Raw genomic sequence first — 21851 nt, forward strand, 5'->3', positions numbered from 1 at the left:
TTATCTAGTGGCAAGAGCACAGCTCTCATAGACATAAAAAAGCGTATTGTTTTGAAACTTGTTTCGCAGATTGCCGCAGTATTATAATGCTCGAAATTCTACTTACATCCTTCTTCTGAAACGTAGGGAGAATTCGCGACCGAAATATTACGAGTTTCGTAGTTTCTACGGAATAAGTTTTTCAGTAGCCTATAAGAAACGTCCCTAGAGCCCAGGATTTGTACATCAAGGGATGTCAGCGGTAATTTTCTTTGCCAGGTACTTGATATAATTACCAGTGAACATGGCGCTTGGGCAGTGGAACAACAGCCTTCAAATGTGCAGTTTTATCGACTAGACATGTGGGAAGACGACAGTCGACGGCGCATGCGTTTCACCAAGAATGAATACGGTTCAAGTCATCCAGAAGCGACGCTGTTGGAAGGATTGGAAGGTTAGCGGTGAAATAAAATCAATAACAATAAATAACCCGTACTAAATGACCGTGGATTGCGAATTTGGGAAACAGTAAAGATTATAGAATTTTTTCGCGTGACGTCACGGCGACCATATTGGTGCCCCAAAACAATCAAACAGTGGCCATGTTGGTGTCCCAAACCAATTCTGTGGGAGTTGAATTTTTATATGAAAGCTTTCATCTGTTCCAATTAATTTGCATGGGTGCTGGCCACGTCTATTATACTCAGTGTGCAGTATGTATGGTAAATATACTGTAGTCTTGTTTTTTTCTTTTATCTATCCTCTAACTTTAAAGATGGTGTCCCGCTGACTTTAGGCCCCGCGTTTTCAGGGATAAAACATGAGAAAACGTACAAAAAAGTATTCTACAAGCTTTGTCTTAATTTTATTTTTTAACTGAAGTATATTTTATTCTTGAAGTTCATCAAATAGATTAGTTCTAAAAGAGCACTATTGTTATGTTCGCTTTCACTTTCCTTGGAAATATTCTTTATTTATAACGCAGGGAAATTCAGTAAATTATGGAAACACCCTCCTTCCCCTAGCAAGGACTGATTGACACCTAGTTTCTCCAGACTATGTGAGTACATTTGAGGGAGGTTAGAGAGGAGAATAAAGGAAACCATCGGCTGGGGGTATTGTCTTGATGTGCCACCAAGTTCTCAGAACATGAATGAAACAAAACATGTGCAAATCAATAAGGAGAAATAGTAAATGAATCATACTCTCACTGCACTTTTAATTTTTCTTCATGTGCTTTCAGGAGAAGACCTCAGCTTAGCAGCCGCCCCTCAACATCTCAACTTCGCCACAATTTCCTCCGCAAAAGCCGAAGATTCTTACTCGCTGAACGAGGAAGAGATTGCCGAAATCATCGTTGAAGATCGAAGCCTGGGTCGGGATGTTTCCGGTCACGTGGTGTTCACAGCCCCCTGCCATCTGATAGCACCATGCGTGCTCGCTCCAGGCACTCTTACCGTGACCTCCGAGGCACTGTTCTTCACTGTGGACGAGGAAAATACGGAATATCAGAAACTGGATCCAAAGGTAAGCATTTTGCGAGTTGATTGTTAAGCTCGATTTCCGCCGCTCTCTCGAGTCCACTCTACGTGAAACTACGGAGAAGGAGTGCGGGCTCCTTTCCGGAACAGCGGTTGGCAACCGAGCATAGCTGGCTGTCAACGACAATAGATATTTGCGGATCAGAGTTTTGGAAATTGTTGGGTAAACCTTGGTAATCTCGAAATTTTTTCCTGGTCATCTTCGGAAATTATCAGCTTTGTAATCTTCGGGGTTTTCCGATGATTCTCGAGAACCTTCGGAATAAATTTATCCATGACGAACAGTGACGAAAGAAATTGTCCTCTCTGAACCAATTAGACGTTAGCAATTTTTCACGTACTATTTCAAAAACGAGTGCGAGGGTTTCATCAGGTTTCCAAACGCGAGAAACATTTGAAACCACGAGGCCGCTGGCTGAAACAATTTGAAAACGCGTCCTTTTACGATTCCCAAACTTGTTCTTTTTACAATCCATTTTCATGCTAGCCAGTGTTAGTTATCTTACGTGAAACGATTTCCTGTCCTTTGTTGAGAAGTTTTGATTAAAACCCAGCCATTATCATTGGCAATCCGTTTATCTAGGTATACTTTTTGCTTCTTAAAATGACTCGGAAATTCCGGGATATTCGTAGCCATGATTTTGTCGCCGGTGGGCTTTTTCTGCCACTCTTTCACGAAGTATTTCTTCAGGATACGGGAATTATTACACCCTCTGGAGGGAAATAACGGATATTGAATCGTGTTTTTTAGTTATGAGCGGACAATTTAATTACTTCGGTCGATTATTGCCCCCCTCGAGTTTCATTGACGAGTTATCAACTTTGGCTAAATTGATTGAGTTTTTTCTTCAAATCTGTTCATAACATTTTCCTTCCACTTCTTTGATGGTACCGCATTTGGTAATTAAAAAAATAACCCTGCATCCTATTTCGTTCCTCAGTTGACCAGGCAAGCTCCTTATCTGAATGTATTGCAATTTATCAAAGAGGGTAAACTGTTGATGTGTATTTTTGTTTTTCATGAAAGTTTGGAAAACGGATTGTAAATGATTTGATATGCGAATATTGAACTGTTATTTGGAAGTAGTATAGGTGATGTAATGTTTCAGGCTACATAATTTTGAATGTTAAAACGATATCCGTTCTCTTTTCTTGTTTAAATTTAAAGTGTGTTATAGTTGTCGCGTAATGACTTGTAGTCCATTTCTGGTGAAATTTTCGGCGTACTTTCGTGAGAGCCAAGCTGGTATGAAGAGAGTAAAACACTCCACATGACAAAGGAGGCATATTGTCTACCTGTCTGCAACAGTTTTCAATTCAAGTTTTGCATTTTAATAAGAGGGAACGCAAGTTATAATTTCTTTGAGTGTCACACTCTGAAGTTGAAACATTTTTATAAGAATGAAAACTGTTCCCTAAATGTGTATATGATTTCCTCTCGGTTCAACTGTGTCGTTTCAGTTGCTTTCGTGCTTCAGTTCTTGTTTTCTGGGTCTACAACTAGTTTTCATTTAATTTTATTGCTGTTTACCACCAGCCGTTCTTGGTGATGTTAAATTTACCGCTCGGTCGGTTTTTTCGCTATAATGGCTGACCCTTGTTTAATTATGCTAAGCCGACACGCGGCAACTTCAGTCGGCGTGCCTTGCGATTGACAACCTGTCACTCCTGGCCTTTGAATGGCTTTTTGGGTTAACGTCACGAGTAAATAATATTCAGTGAATGTTTTATCAAAAGAGAGAGCAATTATTCGCTCTAGTTAACCCGTTATGAGCGGAATTAATTTCATATTTTTGTTTTTTATTTTCCTGTGTGGACTCTGCGCTTTGGAGTTGTATGGATGCGAAATATGCGCCTGTCTACATTTCACGAGGTCCAGCAGGTGTGCGCATGAAAACGCAGCTTTATTAATAAAGCTTCGTTTATAAAGCGGGTAAAACCGGGCCTCAACACTACACACAAAGCTGTAAACAATTGTCCGCAGGAAAATTTAAACGCAATTAACTCTGACGCAAATTTATTTTGACATTAAGGCTACTGTGACAGTGTTCTGTTGTACCATGCTGATTTAAATTTCTGCTAAAAGCGAAGGTAGACAGGGTGACTCCAGTTTACAGCAGGCTTTGCACGCAAAAGAGTCATTTCGCTGTCGGACAAGGACAATTGACTTTGGAGTTAAGAACTTTACCTTGGCCCGAAGGCAGAAATATTTCGACCATGAAGTAACCTCGACTTTGTTGACGCTGGAGCTTGAAACGCGCTCCCTCTCCTCCTCTTGTTGATCAGCCATTATCGGCTTTTGAAAACACACACTTTCCAGTCGGGCTGCTAAATACTTGTTGATGTGTTTATTAGGTTTTCATTATTAAATTGCACTTCACAGGTTCTCGCGACAGCAATAAAATTGTAACAGCCAATTGTGATAAACAGTTCAAGAAATGTCCAAAACCTTAACAACTCGCCAACGTGCGCGATGTAATAAGTTTACTTGCCGGCATGAACTTCTTCCTCGGTGATGTCGTTGTCATATTTTTTCTGCTTTTCTTTATTGTCGCCGTTGTTTATTCTTGATTTATTGCTTTTCATGCTTGCCGCAGACAAATTGTTTTTAACGTAATAAACGTAGGGTTATTAAAATCGTAATAAACAATAAAATCGTGCAAAAATGATCCTTAATGGCTTCAAATATGCATTCGGTAAATTTTTTTCAAGATGACAGATCTTCGTACGATCGTCGAAAATACTTTTCGACGTTTCATTTAGTTGGTAATCTCAAGTTGCGGTGAACCAAATCCACACTTTTCCACGCGAGAACAGTTGCCGAAAGTTTCAATATCTCAGGCAATAATACGAAGCCAGTAGGCGGTCTGTGTTTAGAAAGTTTAATAAGAAACGCAAACGGCTCGGCGTATTGCAAAGGGATGCAAAAAGGCTTTGGTTTAGCCGATAAAATTGAAAGCACACCGACAACTTTTTTCGCTTGTATTTTTCCAAGAATGCATTTAAAGAATGTAGGGAATTTTCTTTGAAGTGTTTGCATTTGGGTGAGACAGAATGAAGCGTGTTAAGAGGCAGTTGCAGTCTCAATTTTCTCTGTTTCGTGGCCAATAATTTACTCAAAACTGTTGACCTCTCGTGTTTTATTGGTGGAAAGTCGGCCTGGCTCATTGTTCCAGAGATTAATAGCCGCTGACAGCTTCAATTGGTCCAACTGTTGCGCGTTAATACTGTATACCGGAAAAAATTCGCCATTGAGCACATCCGTCTCGATGAAAGCGTGTTGATTTGTGACTCGCGTGCGTTTGCAGGATGGCTTTCGTCTTTCCCGAACGCCGAGGAAGCTTACAAAAGTTCGTGAGCACGCGGGTGCACAGGCGAAAAAGCGAACTTTATAAGACCATAACAAACATTTGTACAGTTGTTCAAGAACTGTTGAAGCATGTTGAAGCCCTCGAGCCACGATTTATTTCGTCTCTGAAGCTCGTGGATGGTAGATACCGAGGTGTTCGGGCATTATCTCCTCGCAGCTTCGAAGTTCATTTGTACCTGAACCAGATGGGAGTTTTTAATTTCATCGATGAGGCCTGTCCACCGGGTTGCGCCATGTTGAAACTAAGTGACGAGCGTAAGCGATCCATGTCTCTTTGGACTGAGTTTATAACGGCTTCTGGCTATCTGTCCGCCAGAAAAGTTCGCTCAAGATTCACATCTTTAGTCGCAGAGGCCATTCGACGTGGAGAACTTCAGAATCAAATTCGAATCAACGTAGATAATCATTTCTCAGCGAAGCTCACAGTCTTGGAACGTTATACCGTAGAGCTCATTCCGGCATTTCGCTGCGGTTCTATTTGGCCTCAAAATGGATGTTGTTGGCCGAATCACGAAACCCTTTGGCCTGCACAGCCGGTGATAGCCGGAATTAAACTGCGGGGCTTTTCCCTTTTAGCCCGAGATCCCTACCCCAGCGTCAAGGGCGCTGGTTCCGAGGGTGATGCGTGGCTTTTGAGCTTTAACGATGCCGAAGAAATGCTCTTTGCTAGCGCCGGGCGAAGGCTCTGCCTTAGCATGTTGAAAACCTTGTACGATAAACACCTAGACTTGCCGGGGAAACCCTTGGAATACGTGCATCTGGTTATGCTACTCCTTTATGAGTGCGAGAAACATCCCAGGGAAACAGAGTGGACCGAGGAGGTACTCGTTGATCGCATCAACGGCATTCTTCTGCAGCTCGTGTCCTGTCTACAGTGTCGTAAATGCCCGCACTTCTTTCTCAAGAGTGTAGACTTGTTTAGCTGTAAGCCTAAACAGGCCCTGGACAGCGCCGCTAAACAGGCCTGGAGCATTGCGCGTGATATCGCCACGAACCCTGCAAGTTTTGACACCCTCTGACACATCAGGCTGCAAGGAATGCTTCTAGGCGTGTAACAATTAATTAAGACGTCTAACCTTGGACAAAGCGTCAAGGGTTGCTTCCAGTATCTTAAATTTGGCGAATATATATATAATTTCCTTTTGGAGGCAGATAAAGAACTGTTTTTGTCCCAGGCATTGAAAACCAGATGTCTTAGTTTAGTCTACGGCGTCTATAAAAAAAAATATATTTATATATTTCCGCTTTTGAGCAACATTCGCTCGTTTCCATTGTTTTTGTTATCTTTTTTCTTCTTAATTTATAACTCGTCGTGTTTTTAGGTGGTCTATAGTTCTATTTTATGGCAAAAATATCGCTGAGTTTGAGGCAGGCGAAAGGAGGGGAACCTGCCAAGCCACAAAATTTCGTTATTAAAAGATAAGCTCGAATTTCAAGATGGCCAAGTGGTGTTGTAGTCTACGTCTAAGACAAGAGTTTCACTTTTTATTTTTAGATTGAAAGTTTATATTCTTAAAATCATTCCTCAGAATAGAATCTTCGGCAAGACGACTGTAAGTTATCTTTTACTGCTTATTGCTTTGGAATTTTTGTTAAGCATCGAAAGCGTGAAATTTTGCTTTCTTGACATTGATAGATGAATATTTTTTTAAGTAAAACTAGCAGTTACTTGTCAACGAAATAAATTTAACTATACTATCCGCGTTTGACTGTTGGCTAATGTAGTAACAAGTTAGTTAATGGGGCAAAAATTTTAGACGTGCAGATGTATCTCTCCAGTTTTGCTTTATAATGGCAAAAATTCGTTTCTAAACAACACCTTAGTGTTAATGTTTCACGACATTTTACTTTATCGTCGAAGCGAAAATGCAATTGCGAGTTTTTAGTACTTATTGTCGGTAGACTTTTATCTTCAGGTTTTTCTGCGACGTTTTCGTAGCTTGTTAAGTGATTCAGTCTGTCCAAGTCTCGATGCTGACTCAAAAGTGATATAATTCTGGCCTAAACCCTTTTGGTATTGTCCATATAACTTGCAGGATCGAACATGGCTGTGTTGATAGTATGAAATTTGTCCTTGTACGTTTTAGAGTGTTATTTTCTAATTGCTAGCAAGTCTTAATCTTGGAATGGATTTAATATTGGTCGAAGAGCCATTGATTGCTAAACTGACAGCCTTCATCCTGATATGTGGAGCTATATTTATATAGCTGAGGTTATTGTAACCGTTAAATGTTGTCCTTCAGTAGCACGTTATAAAATTTAGTGTTCTCTCGACTGGGGCCATAAACTACTGTATTTAGTTATTATATATATTTGTTCCTACTATCTATAGTTTTTTTTGGGGGGGAGGGATATTTTATATCTCTGATGATACCGTGGATCGGCGAAAGCTTGCATGGAACATGGATAACATGTATACAGTAGGCCTCACTCGAAAGAACATTAGATGAGGTCATCGGGCTTTGGTCTTGACAAAGTTATGTAAGCTTACTCTCCCAGTGTCTGTCCCCTCCCAGGTGTACAAATTGGCTTCGACGAATTGTTTAGGGTAACCTGAAATAAAGGCTGGGAAGTGACCTGCGATAGCATCCCATGAAGGGGGGAGTAAACGCTTTCTGTGCTAAAGAAACCAGAGTAAAGTTATGATTTTCGATCTGTAGTATTCACCCGTGAAAGAGATTCGAAGTAAATGTTAGTTTAACGTTCACTAAAGCTAGGCATCCAAGAAATGACCTGCAAATTAGTTTGACACGGGTTTGACACGGGTTTGAGTTAACTGTGACATCAAATTCGAGGCAGTTCGTTTATAGATTTTTCAAATGCTTTCAAACCTCTTGTCATTTTGCAGAGGTATTTGTCTCATCAGCTGAAGTGTCATTTGCTTGGTTGTCCTTTTCATGACCCTCTCTCGTGTGGCTTGTTCACGTAGCGTGATATTTCTTCAAGTTCTCTTCGGTTAGAGTTTCTTGTATTGATTGCAACTGAGGCTAAAACGGAAAACTGGTTCAGATTATTCTTTATTGTTGAGGACCTTTGCGCAGTTAAAAATATTCTGAGCGTGTTTTTGGCCCTATGTCCGCAATACTGCTTAAGGTTCAATACAGTGGAGTGTTGTTAAGACGTCGGAAAAAAAAAACCCTAAAAAAAGAGAACATGACAATCTAAAAAAAAAAGATCAGTACATAAAAATGACGAACTGGCCGTCAGTGGACTTGCTCGCAAAAGACACGTGTTTTTCCACTCGAGTTAATAAGACGACTGAAATAGTTTTGTTTTTTGTGGAGCGGGCGAATATTAATTTTCCGCCGCTTTAATGAGAAGTCTTCCCCAATTAAAGGACGCAGTCTTAACATGCAAATACACCAGCCGTAGACAGATGTCAAATAAAGTCTTGGTGAAGAGAAAATAATTCTTAACTTGTGTAAATATTGACCAAACGCGGTTTAATTAAACAAAGACAACTTGCTCACGAAAACCAACTTAACAGGCCACTTTTAGCCTCACATCGTGTCAATAAAACCACCAGAAATTTGAGGAGGTGAAAATTCTTTCTTGATGAGGGCTTTGTTCGTTTCTGTTGAAAGGGAATAAAACATGTGATAAGCAGGTTTAACTCACCATAGGTTTATAGCGGTGATGTTGCTTAGTTTTAATCGGGTTAAGTTTCTTGTCTTAGCTTGTGTGAAGCTCATTTAATAGTTATTGCCTGGGCGAATGAAATTGTTTTATTTCCAGCGTTTGAGTGTTCTGAGTCACTAGAGCTCCAAGCAAACCGAGGTCTTCTAATATTGTTTTAACTTTCTCTTAATTTCACGTTAGGTGATCATTATCCCCCTCCTTTATTCACGAGTTTTTTTTGCCCGACTTAGCAATTTCAACTGTGTCTTTTAATTTCCAAACTGAATCAATTATGTAGGATGGATGTACCTAAAAAAAGCGTAAGATAGCAAAAACTTGCAAAATATTACTTCTGACATGAAAGCTTCGGAATCGAGATGAAGCGCGCGCCTTAAGGCTTCTGCGTAAGGTTTATTGCCAGCAAATCTTGCAAAATGAAGGATTTCGTATTTGCGTGCGCGTTTTTCAGCGGGCCTTGCTAACAATGGTTTCTGCTGACCTCTAGCAGAGGATGTTGAAGAAAATAGAGATTTGTACTCGTGTTTCCCAGCACTTCTAGCTGCGTTTGTGCTCATGTTTGTCAACAATTCTGGCAGAACAAGGTTCTCAATAGCAAACGAAGATTTGTACGCGGATTTTGTGGCAATTCTAGTAAACGTCTCATGGCAAATCCAATAAATGAGGGTTAGCGCAGTTCTTTGTTAAAAACCCGCTAGAATACATGTGTGTGTACTTTACCAGAAAGCTTTTTAAATTACATTATCACTTTTGAATTGCATTCCGTTCTTCCTATACATCAAAAAGTTAGTAATCACCAAAACTGTTCAACTTTCTGAGCGTAGAACGGAAATTACTGCAATATAGTACACGCACTCGCTGTAATACGACCTTCTTCAATACACAAAGCGGAAGACGAAAATTGAATTGCTTTCATTTACACTTTATCTGTACCCTGTGTCCTCAGGTTCTGATGTATATGGATTGCCTGCATGGTAAATGGCCCTTGGACGCGATAAAAGCCGTATTTTCACGAAGATTCCTGTTGCAGAATTGCGCGGTTGAAGTGTACACTTCCGCCGGAAGTAAGTTTACCCTTTGTTCCGTCGTATTGTCACTAGGGAGTCTAGAGTAAACTACAACGGCAACGGAGACGTCACCAAACAATGGAGCAGTATGTACAATGGCTGTGGACTTGCGTTATAATTCTTGGCACATTTTTTTGCTGTTCTCTACAAAACAACAACGTGAAATGACCAAATTCTGCGTTATCTGGAGAAACTGAACCACGAGGCCAATTGAGAAAATTTGTTTTTCGAATTTTAACGTTGTCTTACATATTCTGTTTTGGGATACCTTTGACTGTGGTAGACAAACTGAATGAATCTAGATTCTTGCGAGATTCATGGCTTGAATATAAATTAATTTTTTGATCCACGTTGTCCTTGGCGTTGCCGTCGTGTTTGCTTGAACTCCCTACTATCGTGTACAAGGTAGACCCTCTTTTCTTGGATTCCCTACAATGCTAGCAATTTTGTCTGTTGACAAGTTTTTTTCTTTCTCCTCTAAGGCTTTTATTGTTGCGCAAAAAAATACGAAGTGTTTTTACGCTATTTAGAAATGTTACAACTCAGTGTACTTCGATTGTAAAGCGACTGTTCTACTTTATTTTCTCTTTGCTTGTCTGACAGCGTCTGTGATGTTCAAGTTTGCTGATCAGCAGACCGTGAGGAGAGTAGTGCGAGCTCTTCCTCCTGTTGGAGTCGGCACATATTATGGGATACCACAAACAAGGTACGCTTGTTTTGGATAGACTGTTTGCAATCCTCTGTTTTGTCGTATTTTTATTCGATCGTTGAACGCGCAGATAGAATCACAAGAGAACTGGACGCCAGCGCAAAATGAACGACTTGACTGGGTGGGGGGTGGGGACCGAGATAACCCCACCCCCACCCCCGCGTGCTTCGCGCTCGCTTCGCTCGCTTTTTCTTTCGCGTGCGTAAATAGAGAGGGCGTGAACAGTCTAGTTTTGGATTGTTTGTTTGTTTGTTTGTTTGTGTATTGGTTGTTAATACGCACTTCGTTTTCAGGGCAGCGTCATTGTACTCTCCTCGCCAGCTGTTCCAAAAATCCACCATGACGCAACGTTGGCAGAAAGGAGAAGTGTCCAATTTTCAATATCTCATGTTCCTCAACACCATCGCCGGTAAGCACATTGTCTTCCAGTGACCCCTACTTGTTTTCTGTGTTTAAAGTAGAAATCTGGGTTGTGAAAACGGACGCCACTCTCTTCGCGTGATTAATACTCTTCCAGCAGAGGAACGTCTGAGATCGTGCTGTTAAAAAATGGTACACTGATAAATGGTTTGAAATTTTAACGTGCAAGAACTGACTGAGAGACGCTACACCAAACTCATTAACCAGGAGGATTATTACCTGTCGAATCGCTGACGTTCTGCTGGGAAGAATATAGCGTGAAATGACATCTATTTCTCGGGCTGGTGGAAATCCAATAATTATCATTGACTCTTGTTATGGTAGGTCGAAGTTTCTGTGATCTTAATCAGTACCCAGTGTTTCCGTGGGTTTTGACCAACTACGAGTCTGACGCATTGGATCTGACGGATCCTAATAACTACAGAGATCTGTCCAAGGTATGAGGAAATCAATAATAATATTCTAGTGACTGCAGCTGCTTTTCTGTCTCTTTGTGACTTCTGTCCCTTTGTGTGGTTTGTCCTCGCATCCTATTTGTTATTACTAATACTCTGGTAAAGTTATGGCATATTTTAAAGGTTTTTGTAATCCGATCTGATTTTCCTTTCTGAATTTTTGGTGGCTTCTGTCCACCTTTATTGGAGTTACAATCTGTATGTTCGTTATTGCTTGCACCACAAGCCCGCGTGCTGTCGTTTTATTGATTTTGATTCAAGCTTTAAAAATGTTAATTTTGTCACCGATGGCGACACTGGAAGTAGTATTTTCCGTCGCTTCGTGGCATATATTATATAAATTTCACTGTCTCGAGATAGGTAGGAAGTAGCTATGTGAGTCATAGAAAGTGGTCTGTTGTTCTAAGTTTGGTTGGGGATGAAATAAAAAAGGGAAGCGGGCTCTAAAGCTTTTATTCCTAGTAGCGGATTTCACGCATTGCCTTAGACAAAAGATGACAGTCTCCCTAAAATAATAACACCTTCGCCTCAATGACCACGCATTATGAAATTTCGTGCAAGTTTCGTAGCTGATTCATGATCGTTATAATATGATTTACTGTGGACGCCCACGGAGGTTTTCGTGTCGCCACACATGAAATACTTATTTCTACTTCCCTGTTCTGTTCGCAGCCTATCGGTGTTCTGAACCCTACAAGACATGCGCAGTTTCTTGAACGCTACGCATCCTGGGATGAAAATGACGACATTCCACCGTTTCACTATGGCACGCACTATTCCACATCCGGGTTCACACTAGCATGGATGATTCGTGTGGTAAGTTGTCATGGTTACGTGATACAGCCGAAGTTAACCGTTAAAGCTTCCGTCGGAGGTTCCATACGATAATTAGAAGGATATAGAGGGAGCTTAGCGGCACTTAAACGCTTTTACGGTACATAGAAAAACTACTTGTATTTCTGCAATAACCCACACGGTGAAGCCTCGGATCCAACTGGCTCATAGCTGTCGCAGCTTATCCCGGTTTCTGTAGCATAAAGCGGCTAGGAGTATTTCTACTCCCCCTGGACGGGATGCTAGTCCATCGGTTCTCCAACAATTCGCCGGTACCCATTTATACTCTTGGTGGAGAGAGGCACTGTGAGAGTTAAGTGTCTTGCCCAAGAACACAACACAATGTCCCCGGCCAGGGCTCGAACCCAAACCGCTCGATCCGGAGACGAGCACACTAACCATGAGACCACCGCGCCTCCCACAATAACCCACACACTGATGATAGATTGATTTCAACAGGAACCGTTTGCGACCCAGTTCCTGAATCTCCAAGGCGGTAAATTTGACCATCCTGGTAGAACGTTCTGTTCTATCATCCGTTCTTGGAAAAATTGTCAGCGAGACACGTCAGACGTCAAGGTGGGTGTTAAGTCTATGCTAATGATGCAACGCTTTCCAGTTGGATATCTTGGAATATCTCACGAGTCACGTTTATTTTCTTGGTTAAACCATGCAATAGGAAATACATTGGCCAACATAATTAATGCGGCATACGCGCAGCGCACAGTGGGAAAGTTGGATGTACTACCGTTGAGTATACAACGGATTTCCTGTATTCTGGTTGGCTGTATTTTCTCTGGCATGATATAAAATACATTATTATATGGTAAAGTACATCATTCTTGTAGTCTTGAGGTAAATCCGAACGTTCTGATTGGTTCTTTCTTGGTGGGGATTTTGCCATACGGACTCATAAGCCGTGAAGTTTGCCATATTATGAACTACTGACTTACCTAAGGCGCTCGAGCCGTAATGGGGAATATTGGACCTCGGTCGTTTTTGTACGGAACCCGCTGCGTTCGATCCGTATTTCCACGACCTGGCGTCGCGCTCGGTTAGTACCAGGTTATTATTTAATGGAATACAAATTCAAGTGCATGGGTTTCATCTAACATTTTGGTGGTTAACACTGGCATTGTGACTTACATGTATTGTTGGCTTGCGAAGTTCGCGCGAAAAACTGTGCACACGTCTTTGGATCTGAGCTGTATGATCTGTATCGGTGGCAAAGGTGATGCATTTTTTGTTTAATTTTCTTTCTTGTCTGAAATGTTGACTGTTTTATTTCAGGAACTTATTCCAGAACTGTACTATCTTCCGGAGATGTTTGTGAATTCCAATAATGTAAGGCTCGTCTTCATATTTTGTTCTTTAACTTTGGTCAACCAACCAATAAAATACGCCTTTCTGTTCATGCCCGTGTAAATTTTGGTTAGGGAGAATTTTCTTGTATAAGTAGGAATGTATGGTAGTGACTACTTTCACGGCTCGAAACTCGATTTTTTCCTTAATTTGAATACCTTACTGCGGGTCATTATTAAATGTGTGTCGTTGTAAAAGGTTTAAAACGAAAAATTACTCTTTCAAATGGGACAAAAAAATAAATAGATGCCATTTTGCTGCTTATTTTTAACTTCGTTTTAGGCGTAATAGAAAACTTTTTAAGGACTTTCTTAACTGCTGGATCGTTATTAAATCAGGAACGAACTAAATGTGAGGACCTCATGGCGGAGTACCATAACTATAGGAAGAGAACCACATGCATGCATAGAAATAGAAAACTATGCAACCCTTTTTTCATGGTCAACATGGCTAGCGGCATGGATCGCGGGCGGGTACGACTACGACCTTGATCTTTGATATTGAACATCTTGTTATGGTTAATTGACACCTGTCAAAACAAGGTAGTTCATCTGAAGTTAGGCGCAGGTAGTGTAGATAAGTTACCACTTTGTGATCAGTTATTTTAGTCTCATTACCTGTCTGACTGACTTTTGTGTTGATGGTAGGAGAAAAGTAATTTTGATCGCAGCATTCGGTTAATTTTCAGTTTACGTTTGGTATTGACGATGATGGTGTGGTCATCGATGACGTGGAGCTTCCCAAATGGGCGTCAACACCGGAGGAGTTTGTCATGCTACACAGAGCTGTAAGTTGATTGAACTGCTGTTGACGTGTTCGAGCGTTGTTAGCTCATTGTCGGGGAAAACGGCTGATTTGATTGAAGTCAAAGCTGAGATTTCAAGTATCACTCTAGGGCGGATATAGGGGACTTCGGGAGAGGTGGGGTGAGGGCTTGGCAGAACCCCCTAAATAAAAAAAAAAATGAGACATTATAACACGCTGACTTGACCTTAAAATGCCGGAAATCCCATTTCCGAGAACCTCAATTTTAAAACTTTTTTCCGGGGGAGGATGCACTCGGTAAACTCTAATATCCTGTATCCACCCCAGTCACTGATGTTGTAAGCATCATACTGTCGCGTGTCCCACATGTTTTAATACTGAATTCAAAGTATAAAACAAACAATCAAACAACCCAGATTAGGAAGGACTGAATGGTTTGGCTGAGGATTGAGATCGGGGAATAGTGGGCGTGTCGCCCAACCTAACTCAGTCTGTAAACATTTCATCATGACATACTCTTGATTTCGTTTGGGGAATTGTCAAAATGTCTTGGTGAATGTTCCAATCTGAGCGCGCTAAATAAATCGCTGACGTGAATGGGTAGACATTTTCTTTGGTTCTGTCTTTGTTTCTAAACAAGTTCTTGTACAAATCTTTTCTTGCGAAAATGAAATCGACTTGCAGTACATTGAGAAAGGAAAACGCATTTTCACAACAAAGGTTTTGCTTCTGGACTCGCAGAATTGAATTCAATGTTCTCTATTGTTACTAATAACATACAATGCGGCAGTGTTTTTTCCCTCGACATTCAAACTCGAAGATATTAGACTTGCTAAGCCCCATCGGACACTTTATGTGGAAGATCTATTCTGTTTACATTGCAGGCTTTAGAATCGAAACACGTGTCCGCCCATCTACACGAATGGGTGGATCTCATATTTGGATTTAAACAGAAAGGTACAGTCATGGAATGAAATACATTGATCAGCTTGTAAATTCCCCTTAGTGTTTCCCAGTTCTCAACGTATTTCCCGAAGTGGTCGACGCCTTTGTTAAGAATTATGTACTTGAATAGCAAACTGGATTTATGAAAACCGTGGCAATACTTTGCACCAAATCACCCATATGCACTTTTATTTTACAACTCTTAAAGGCCTTAAAATCACTCCAAGTGATGGGAAAAAAAAAATTAGAGAGAAGAGTAAGAAAAAAAACATAAGAGAGTGGACGAAAAAAGAAGACTGACATTTTTTTAAATTTGTTCTGGCGAGAACAAAAACACATGGACGCCATTTCTTTAAGACTTTTCGTAATCCAGACGTACATTCAATAACTTTAAGTCCTGCTTCCAAACTCCCAGGGAAGATTTCTCTAAGTTTTTAAGATTATTTCTCTAAGTTTTTCTTAAAATTGTTCTGTGTGGCCTAAATGAAGAAGAGAAATATATAGATTAATTTTCGCTAGAGATAGTCAACAGTCTATTCTTTTCTTAGGTCCTGAAGCAGAGAAGGCGACCAATGTGTTTTTCCACTTGACTTATGAAGGAAATGTTGATCTGGACTCCATAGCCGACCCTGTCATGAGAGAGGTGAAAAGTGTTATGCTTCTGTGGTTTGTTGCTAAGCTTCCTAGAGCAAATTTATCGAGTTAGCTACCCTCTGTCATTGGTTTAAAAATCTGGCGCCACCAACTGGGCCAATCAGGTAAAAGAAAAAAAAAAAACTCGACTTGGCCAGGCAAGGGCCTGGTGCATTTTCTTGCGCTTAGTAGCGCTATGTCTGAATTATAATTGGCTCATTATGTCACTCACGATAGTTGTGATTATTTTGGTTTCACGACCCACGACTGAAATCCTCTCTATTATATGAAAGGTAGTTTATTTTATTTTAGAAAGAGTTCTTTCGCTTAGGTCTGTGGTTTTTAAAGCTTCGTATGAATAAAATGTCAAAGTTTGGCTAGCTTTCCCGACTGACCACAACAAACTCATGTTTCCTCTTCAGGCTGTTGAACAACAGATCAAAAGTTTTGGTCAAACGCCGTCACAGCTGTTACATGAACCACATGTTCCAAGAATACCCCTGGAACAGGTAAAATGACAGCACTTTTGTGGGTGGGAAGTAAGAGCTTTTTTTCGTTTGGTTAGTTGGGAGGAATTATTGAGCCCGCGAGGCTTGCGGAATTCGAGGTTTTCGTAAAGAGGTTAATAGGTAACATGACGTAGATAGATGAGCGTCATCTTGATGTAATATCGTTCGGAGTGCTCGTGCCTCTTGCTGATTGGACAAAGAGAATCGTCAACTTGTCGGGTGCTGATACGAAGTATTGTCGAAAGTAAGGAATGTCTCTCCAAGTGATTTTAAAATTTCCCTTATAGTTGCACTGTAATTTTTGTACGATGAAACTCACCTTGTTCTTTGTACTTTGCTTTAGAGTAACGAAGAAGGAGAGCCATTTAAAAGTACGTTGAAGAGCCTGTTGTCGTATCAGTTCTTTCTTGCTTTAGAGTTTTGAATTTGTAATAGATACTTGTTATCAGGGCATTGAAATTACTTGTTTTCATGTGTCTATACCGCTAACGTCCGTGCGTGGTATTTCTCCTCTGCAGGTATATATTTGACTTTCAAAGTTACGGGTGATGTCCCGGTAACTCACGTGGCAGCTAACACGGACTCTACCGTCCCCTCCCCTGCTGTAGTAACCATCAGTTGTAACCAGTGTTTCTCGGTCAACAAGTGGTTTACATCAGGTGAGGGACTTGCCGTCTCTGTGACACACGGCTCGATTTTCTGTAGCATGAGTATTGCAGCTCCACCCGGATGGAGTGTTATCTCAAGGACATTCCCCACCGCGGAACTTTATCAGGTTTTCACGACAATTGGTCGAATCTCATTTATTCTCCTGGGTGGAGACGAATTGTGAGAGTAAAGAGTCTTACCCAATGACTCCGGCGAGAGGTTGAACCATTCGTTGCGATCCAGGCTTTCAGATAGTGTGTAATTCAGACAAACTCCAACAATAATGGCTTGATCTCATAGGAATTCGACAAATGATAGAGACAGTTGGCAATGGCTTTGAAGGAGATGAAAAAGTTAACGATTTTCCACGCTTTCAAATTTTGCCCCGTCTGCTTTGAGATTTTACCGATAATGTATTTGCATCATGAAATCCTTCCAGGAAATTGCCATCAGTTTTGAGAAGAGTTTATATCAATTCTTTTTCCGTGAGCGAAAAGAATATTTTGTACATTCATTACAGACATCTTGTAAAAGACCCGTGGACGTTTATCCAAATTAACCGAGACATCTGTCTTCTTTCTTTAGCGGATCCAAAGCAAAGTCTTCGAGGAGTTCAAGTTGAACAAGATCCCTTATTAGGTATGCTGGTCACCTTACTGTTTCAAGTTTTGCTTGACCTGTTTTGAAATTGTGCTGAGGAATATCTATTGCCTTAACAGCTACATCCGCTGGCCGACAGAAGCGGCAGCTCGGTGAGCCGCTGGACCAGTCAGTCACGCCGTGCGCCTGCTGTTTCGTGGTGACCGCTGACAACAAGTACATCATGGCTTGCGGCTACTGGGATAACAGCTTCAAGTGTTTCTCGGCGGATAGTGGTGAGAAACTTGCGATAAATAGAAACGTTCGTGTTTGGCTATCTGCGTGGGAGTCTGCGCGTTTACCTACTTGGATGCGAGACATTTTTGGAGATTTTGGCCAAAATATTCATTATGTTCGCGCTTGTTATCGCCTTTGTACAACAGTACCCTTTCGATGAATAATGCTTTATTTTCGTTATGAAGTCCAGTCAATGTCTTAAGAATAGACCGTTTTCTATATATTAAAATTCAGCTTGGCAGTAAGGCCTAGAGGACACAAACAAAAGAAATTGAATAACCATGTTTGTTCATTTCTTTTGTTTGTGTCCTCTAGGCCTCACTATCAAGGTGAATTTTAATATATCGAAAGTGACCTATTGGCATTTTCTGGCTGTTTTTCCATATGCAATCAACTCCCGACATCTTGGTACGAAAACCCTCCATATAGCGACTTCTCATCTGTTGAAGCTTAAAATCTGTTGTAGCGGAAGTGGTCTTTAACAAATCTGTTGTACATTTTGCCTCATCTTTCGCTGATGTATGTCCGTAATAGTGGGTTGACAGAACAGGAAAATGATGTTGCTATCCTTTTTTGGAGGGGAGAGGAGGGGTGGAGGTGGCTGATATTGTTATCAACTCGTCTTTTGGTACTCTGTTTCTTTCTTAGGAAAATTGACACAATGCGTGTTCGGCCACTGGGATGTTGTAACGTGTTTGGCGTACTCCCGACACGCGGGTTTGACAGGAGGAGACGCGTTTGTCGTTTCTGGATCACGTGACGCCACTGTGTTGGTTTGGCGCTGGAGCGAGCGGCTTCAGAGAGTTGCGGCATCTGACCGCGCGGAGGGTGAGTACTAGCTTTAAGATCTACTTTTGAAAATCAAAGGAGTTAGGACTTTATTTCATTTTATTAGCCCTTAAGGCCCTATGATGTAAAAAGGAAATTAAATTCAGCATACCCTTTTAAGTAGAAAGGGGCTCATTTCGTTTGAAATCATAACTCATTAAAAAAAAGTAACAAAAAGTGAGTGTTTTGAGTAAAAACGAAAAACCTGGAACGGTTCAAACTGGTAGTTGTAGCTGCCAAAATAATCGGTTTTTGGCTCGCAAAGTCTATAGGATTGCCAGGATCTTTCCGTAGATATATTTGCTCACAGCACCTTAGGAATGGCGAGGGCATGGGGCTTAGTAAAGTGGGAGGCTAATGAAAATTGAAGTTTTAGAACGTTTAGAGCTTGGACGGTATTTTCGTCAAGTTTAGTTTTGACTAAACATGTTTAGTTACTGGAATTGAGGTACATGTCAATTTTTAGGATTGATGTAGATCATGTCTGATTTTGTTTTGTCAGGTGACAACCCCTCCCCACTGGCCATACTTACTGGACACGAGCAGCCTGTTGTTTGTGTTGATGTCAGCGCCTCCATGGGACTTGTGGTCAGCGGTTCGCAAGGTATGTATCTTAGGAACAAGATGGTCGAGACAATGGTATTAAAATAGGGGGGTGATGGTACTGTTTTGTTCTCTTGTAGAGGGGCCCTGTCTCTTACACACCACAACAGGAAATCTCTTGAGAACACTGCGTGGTCCGGGAGAGTGTGTCAGACCGAGGCTGTTGAAGCTGACGCGCGATGGCCTGGTGCTAATTAACTATACAGATGGGACAGGTCATCTGGCGGTGTTTACCATCAATGGCCGGTTGTTAAGCGACAAAAGGCTTGATGACCAGATGCTGGTACGTATTGTCAATCACAGAGAGTTTTCAAGGCAGAGTAGCGAGTCACAGTTTTCTTGCTTTGTATGGAACCATATTATCTAAAACTGGAAAAAACTGCTATCGCCTCGTGCGACCCTTACGCTTCTTTGGTGCTTAGCAACCTCTCGCAGGCGTCCATAACTCGACAGTTGCACTCTGCACGCGTACCACTTCTTAATTTTCGAATTCGTGGAACCGATATGAGCTTTCATGTTAGGGAGCAATTACTGAAAGGCTTTCTCCGGTTAAAGGGCAAAAGGTATTGATTACAACTTGAACTGCAAGCTTTAGTTAGATACAATGCCAAGTTTGTCTCTATTGTAATCTATTTCCATCCTTGCAGTCGTTAATCATTCTCGTTTTCCCTGGTGCACTTGTCATTTATCAAATACTGTTCTACAAAATCAAATTGTTATTTCAGGGTGAATATTTTGTAACCATTTCAAATAATTCTGAAAGAAATGGTTTTACTCCTTGTAGAAATCCGATGCATCAGTTAGCGTTGGATTTTGAAAGAAATCATCGTGTAAACCTTAGTGCGTAGATCGCTACCAATCGAGACTTTTTCTAAGAATTGTGTGCAAAATAACTGATGTGTTTCAATCCTTTACCTTCTCGCAGGCATTGGCGCTCAACAAAGATGGGAATTTCTTTGTATCCGGGGGGTTCAGTCGATACTTGCGGGTATGGCGGACACATGACTTGTGCCTACTACACACCTATCCGCCATGTGATGGCAGTATTAGAGCTCTGACTATCTCTACTGATCAGAGGTGCGTAAAATTCGCTTGATCTTTGCAGTTTTTCAGTAACGCAACCAGTTCTGAAGAAAGTTTAGCAAAATAAACTTGATTCGAGGCCGTTGTGAATGCTCCACTGTTGGGCTACGGAGCCACAAATAGGCTATTTTACACTTGTTTGCTCTAAGGCTGGCGGTGTCCTTGCTTTGGCACAAGCCTCTCCGCTTGTCTTATTTAAATGCAAACTAGTTAGCATTAGAACAACTCGATTTACGCAACAAAAGCAGTGAGGTCTGCATCAAAACAAGGTCACCTCCAGCCTCGCTGCCATTCAAAGGCCAGGTCACTGAGCAGTCAACTGCAAAACGGTCTATTGAGAGTTCTGTTCATACCTTTGGTAGGGTGAACATGCAGAGAAAGAGGTGATATTTGATAGTGTACATGAGATAAATCATATGTCAAGCGCTGGTGAAAGACTGCAGGAGAGTGCGATCTTTGTACCTTTTTAGCTGTTGCAATTGGAATTTGTTCTTTGTCAAACGCTAATGATGCCGTGCGCGCTGCAATTAGGCTATGTGAATTGACACAATTTGACTGTTGTGCGGATAAGTCGTGACAATTTTAGTCATTAATTCATGAAGTCAACAGGCTTCTTAACTTAATGGTTTTTGGCTCGAAAAAGTACTCGGGATGTTACAAAAACACTAACAAAGCTCTTCTCGGGTTGCTTTAGTGTCTTACTTGGTGTTTGGAACCTATAAGCAATAGAAATGATACAAAGTGGTTTATTAAACATGACAGAGGGAGTCCTTATGTAGTAGGCAAATGTTTGTAAACGTTCGTGCGATTCTCCGTTTTTTTTTTTTCTTTTGAAGCGGCCAAAACGTTTCTGTTGGGTTCGAGGGTAACCCTGCGATGGACTAGCATGCCACTCAGGGAGGAGTCGAAGTATTCCTTGTTGCTCCATGGGCCATAAGGCTCAACGCAGACTTGACTCCCAACCTCTATTTACTAGCTTGGTATACCAGTTTCTTTCTGCCACTTATCTCATTTGATAACCTTTTTGTCTCTAGGTGTTTGGTGGCTGGACTGGCCTCGGGCAGTATCTTAGCCATCGCCGTGAACTTTCCAGGTCGTCTTTGACATCAATACAAGTCCTTCCTTTACAGAGAATTTTGTTACAGATGTCACTGAGAGATATCGAATTCTTATGGTTCAAGACTGAAGACTAAAAGTTTCAATTGTAAGCTGCAATGGACAGTCTCGATTGTGTAAAATGGTTACAATTCTACAATTAAATCAAGTTTTGATTTGACAGCAACATACCCTTTATTGTTTTAAAACCGACGTTTCTTAGCGTGGGCCTACAGGCACGTTTGATATGGCGACTTTTCTACAATTAAAAACATCCCTGTTAGTCTACACAGGGGGTTGAAATCGCCGCGGCAACGACTCACAAATCGCAGGTGTAAACGCGCCGTCGGGAACTGGATTTTTGGGGTCACTCCGACAACAAGAAGCAATCGCAATGCAGAACGTGGAGCATTCCAATTTCAGCCAATCAATGTGGAGTACAATTCAGTACCAGTGGCTTTTTCCCGCCTTGCTTCCGGTTTCTGCCCGGTTG

At 41.2% G+C, this 21851-nt stretch overlaps 2 protein-coding genes and 1 pseudogene across 2 annotated transcripts in view; 2 read left to right on the forward strand and 1 right to left on the reverse strand.

The window, feature by feature from the left end:
* The window catches only part of LOC145497513 (uncharacterized), a 218628-nt pseudogene that overhangs the window by 77434 nt on the left and 119343 nt on the right, over nt 1–21851 (reverse strand).
* LOC145498683 (lipopolysaccharide-responsive and beige-like anchor protein) overlaps nt 1–21851 on the forward strand; it is a 46253-nt gene extending 24402 nt beyond the window's left edge. The window contains exons 33-54 of the mRNA XM_081478596.1: nt 259–433; nt 1223–1506; nt 9473–9590; nt 10197–10299; nt 10596–10711; nt 11047–11159; nt 11850–11993; nt 12471–12590; nt 13302–13355; nt 14062–14160; nt 15023–15095; nt 15632–15726; nt 16139–16225; nt 16569–16596; nt 16744–16884; nt 17459–17512; nt 17593–17748; nt 18398–18577; nt 19080–19181; nt 19261–19463; nt 20106–20257; nt 21298–21851. Of these exons, the coding sequence (XP_081334722.1) occupies nt 259–433; nt 1223–1506; nt 9473–9590; nt 10197–10299; nt 10596–10711; nt 11047–11159; nt 11850–11993; nt 12471–12590; nt 13302–13355; nt 14062–14160; nt 15023–15095; nt 15632–15726; nt 16139–16225; nt 16569–16596; nt 16744–16884; nt 17459–17512; nt 17593–17748; nt 18398–18577; nt 19080–19181; nt 19261–19463; nt 20106–20257; nt 21298–21367 (2667 nt within the window). The 3' untranslated portion in view covers nt 21368–21851. The remainder of the gene's footprint in view (nt 1–258; nt 434–1222; nt 1507–9472; nt 9591–10196; nt 10300–10595; nt 10712–11046; nt 11160–11849; nt 11994–12470; nt 12591–13301; nt 13356–14061; nt 14161–15022; nt 15096–15631; nt 15727–16138; nt 16226–16568; nt 16597–16743; nt 16885–17458; nt 17513–17592; nt 17749–18397; nt 18578–19079; nt 19182–19260; nt 19464–20105; nt 20258–21297) is intronic.
* LOC145498696 (protein mab-21-like 2) lies at nt 1514–9457 on the forward strand. The gene has a single exon (XM_081478613.1). It carries the CDS (start codon nt 4830–4832, stop codon nt 5907–5909), a length of 1080 nt encoding a protein of 359 aa, XP_081334739.1. The 5' UTR covers nt 1514–4829; the 3' UTR covers nt 5910–9457.

The sequence above is a fragment of the Orbicella franksi genome, chromosome 9 (assembly GCF_964199315.1).
Source record: "Orbicella franksi chromosome 9, jaOrbFran1.1, whole genome shotgun sequence".
Classification (NCBI taxonomy): domain Eukaryota; kingdom Metazoa; phylum Cnidaria; class Anthozoa; order Scleractinia; family Merulinidae; genus Orbicella; species Orbicella franksi.

Coding starts and splice junctions, on each gene's coding strand:
- LOC145498696 (XM_081478613.1), top strand. CDS start 4,830: ATGGCTTTCGTCTTTCCCGAACGCCGAGGAAGCTTACAAAAGTTCGTG.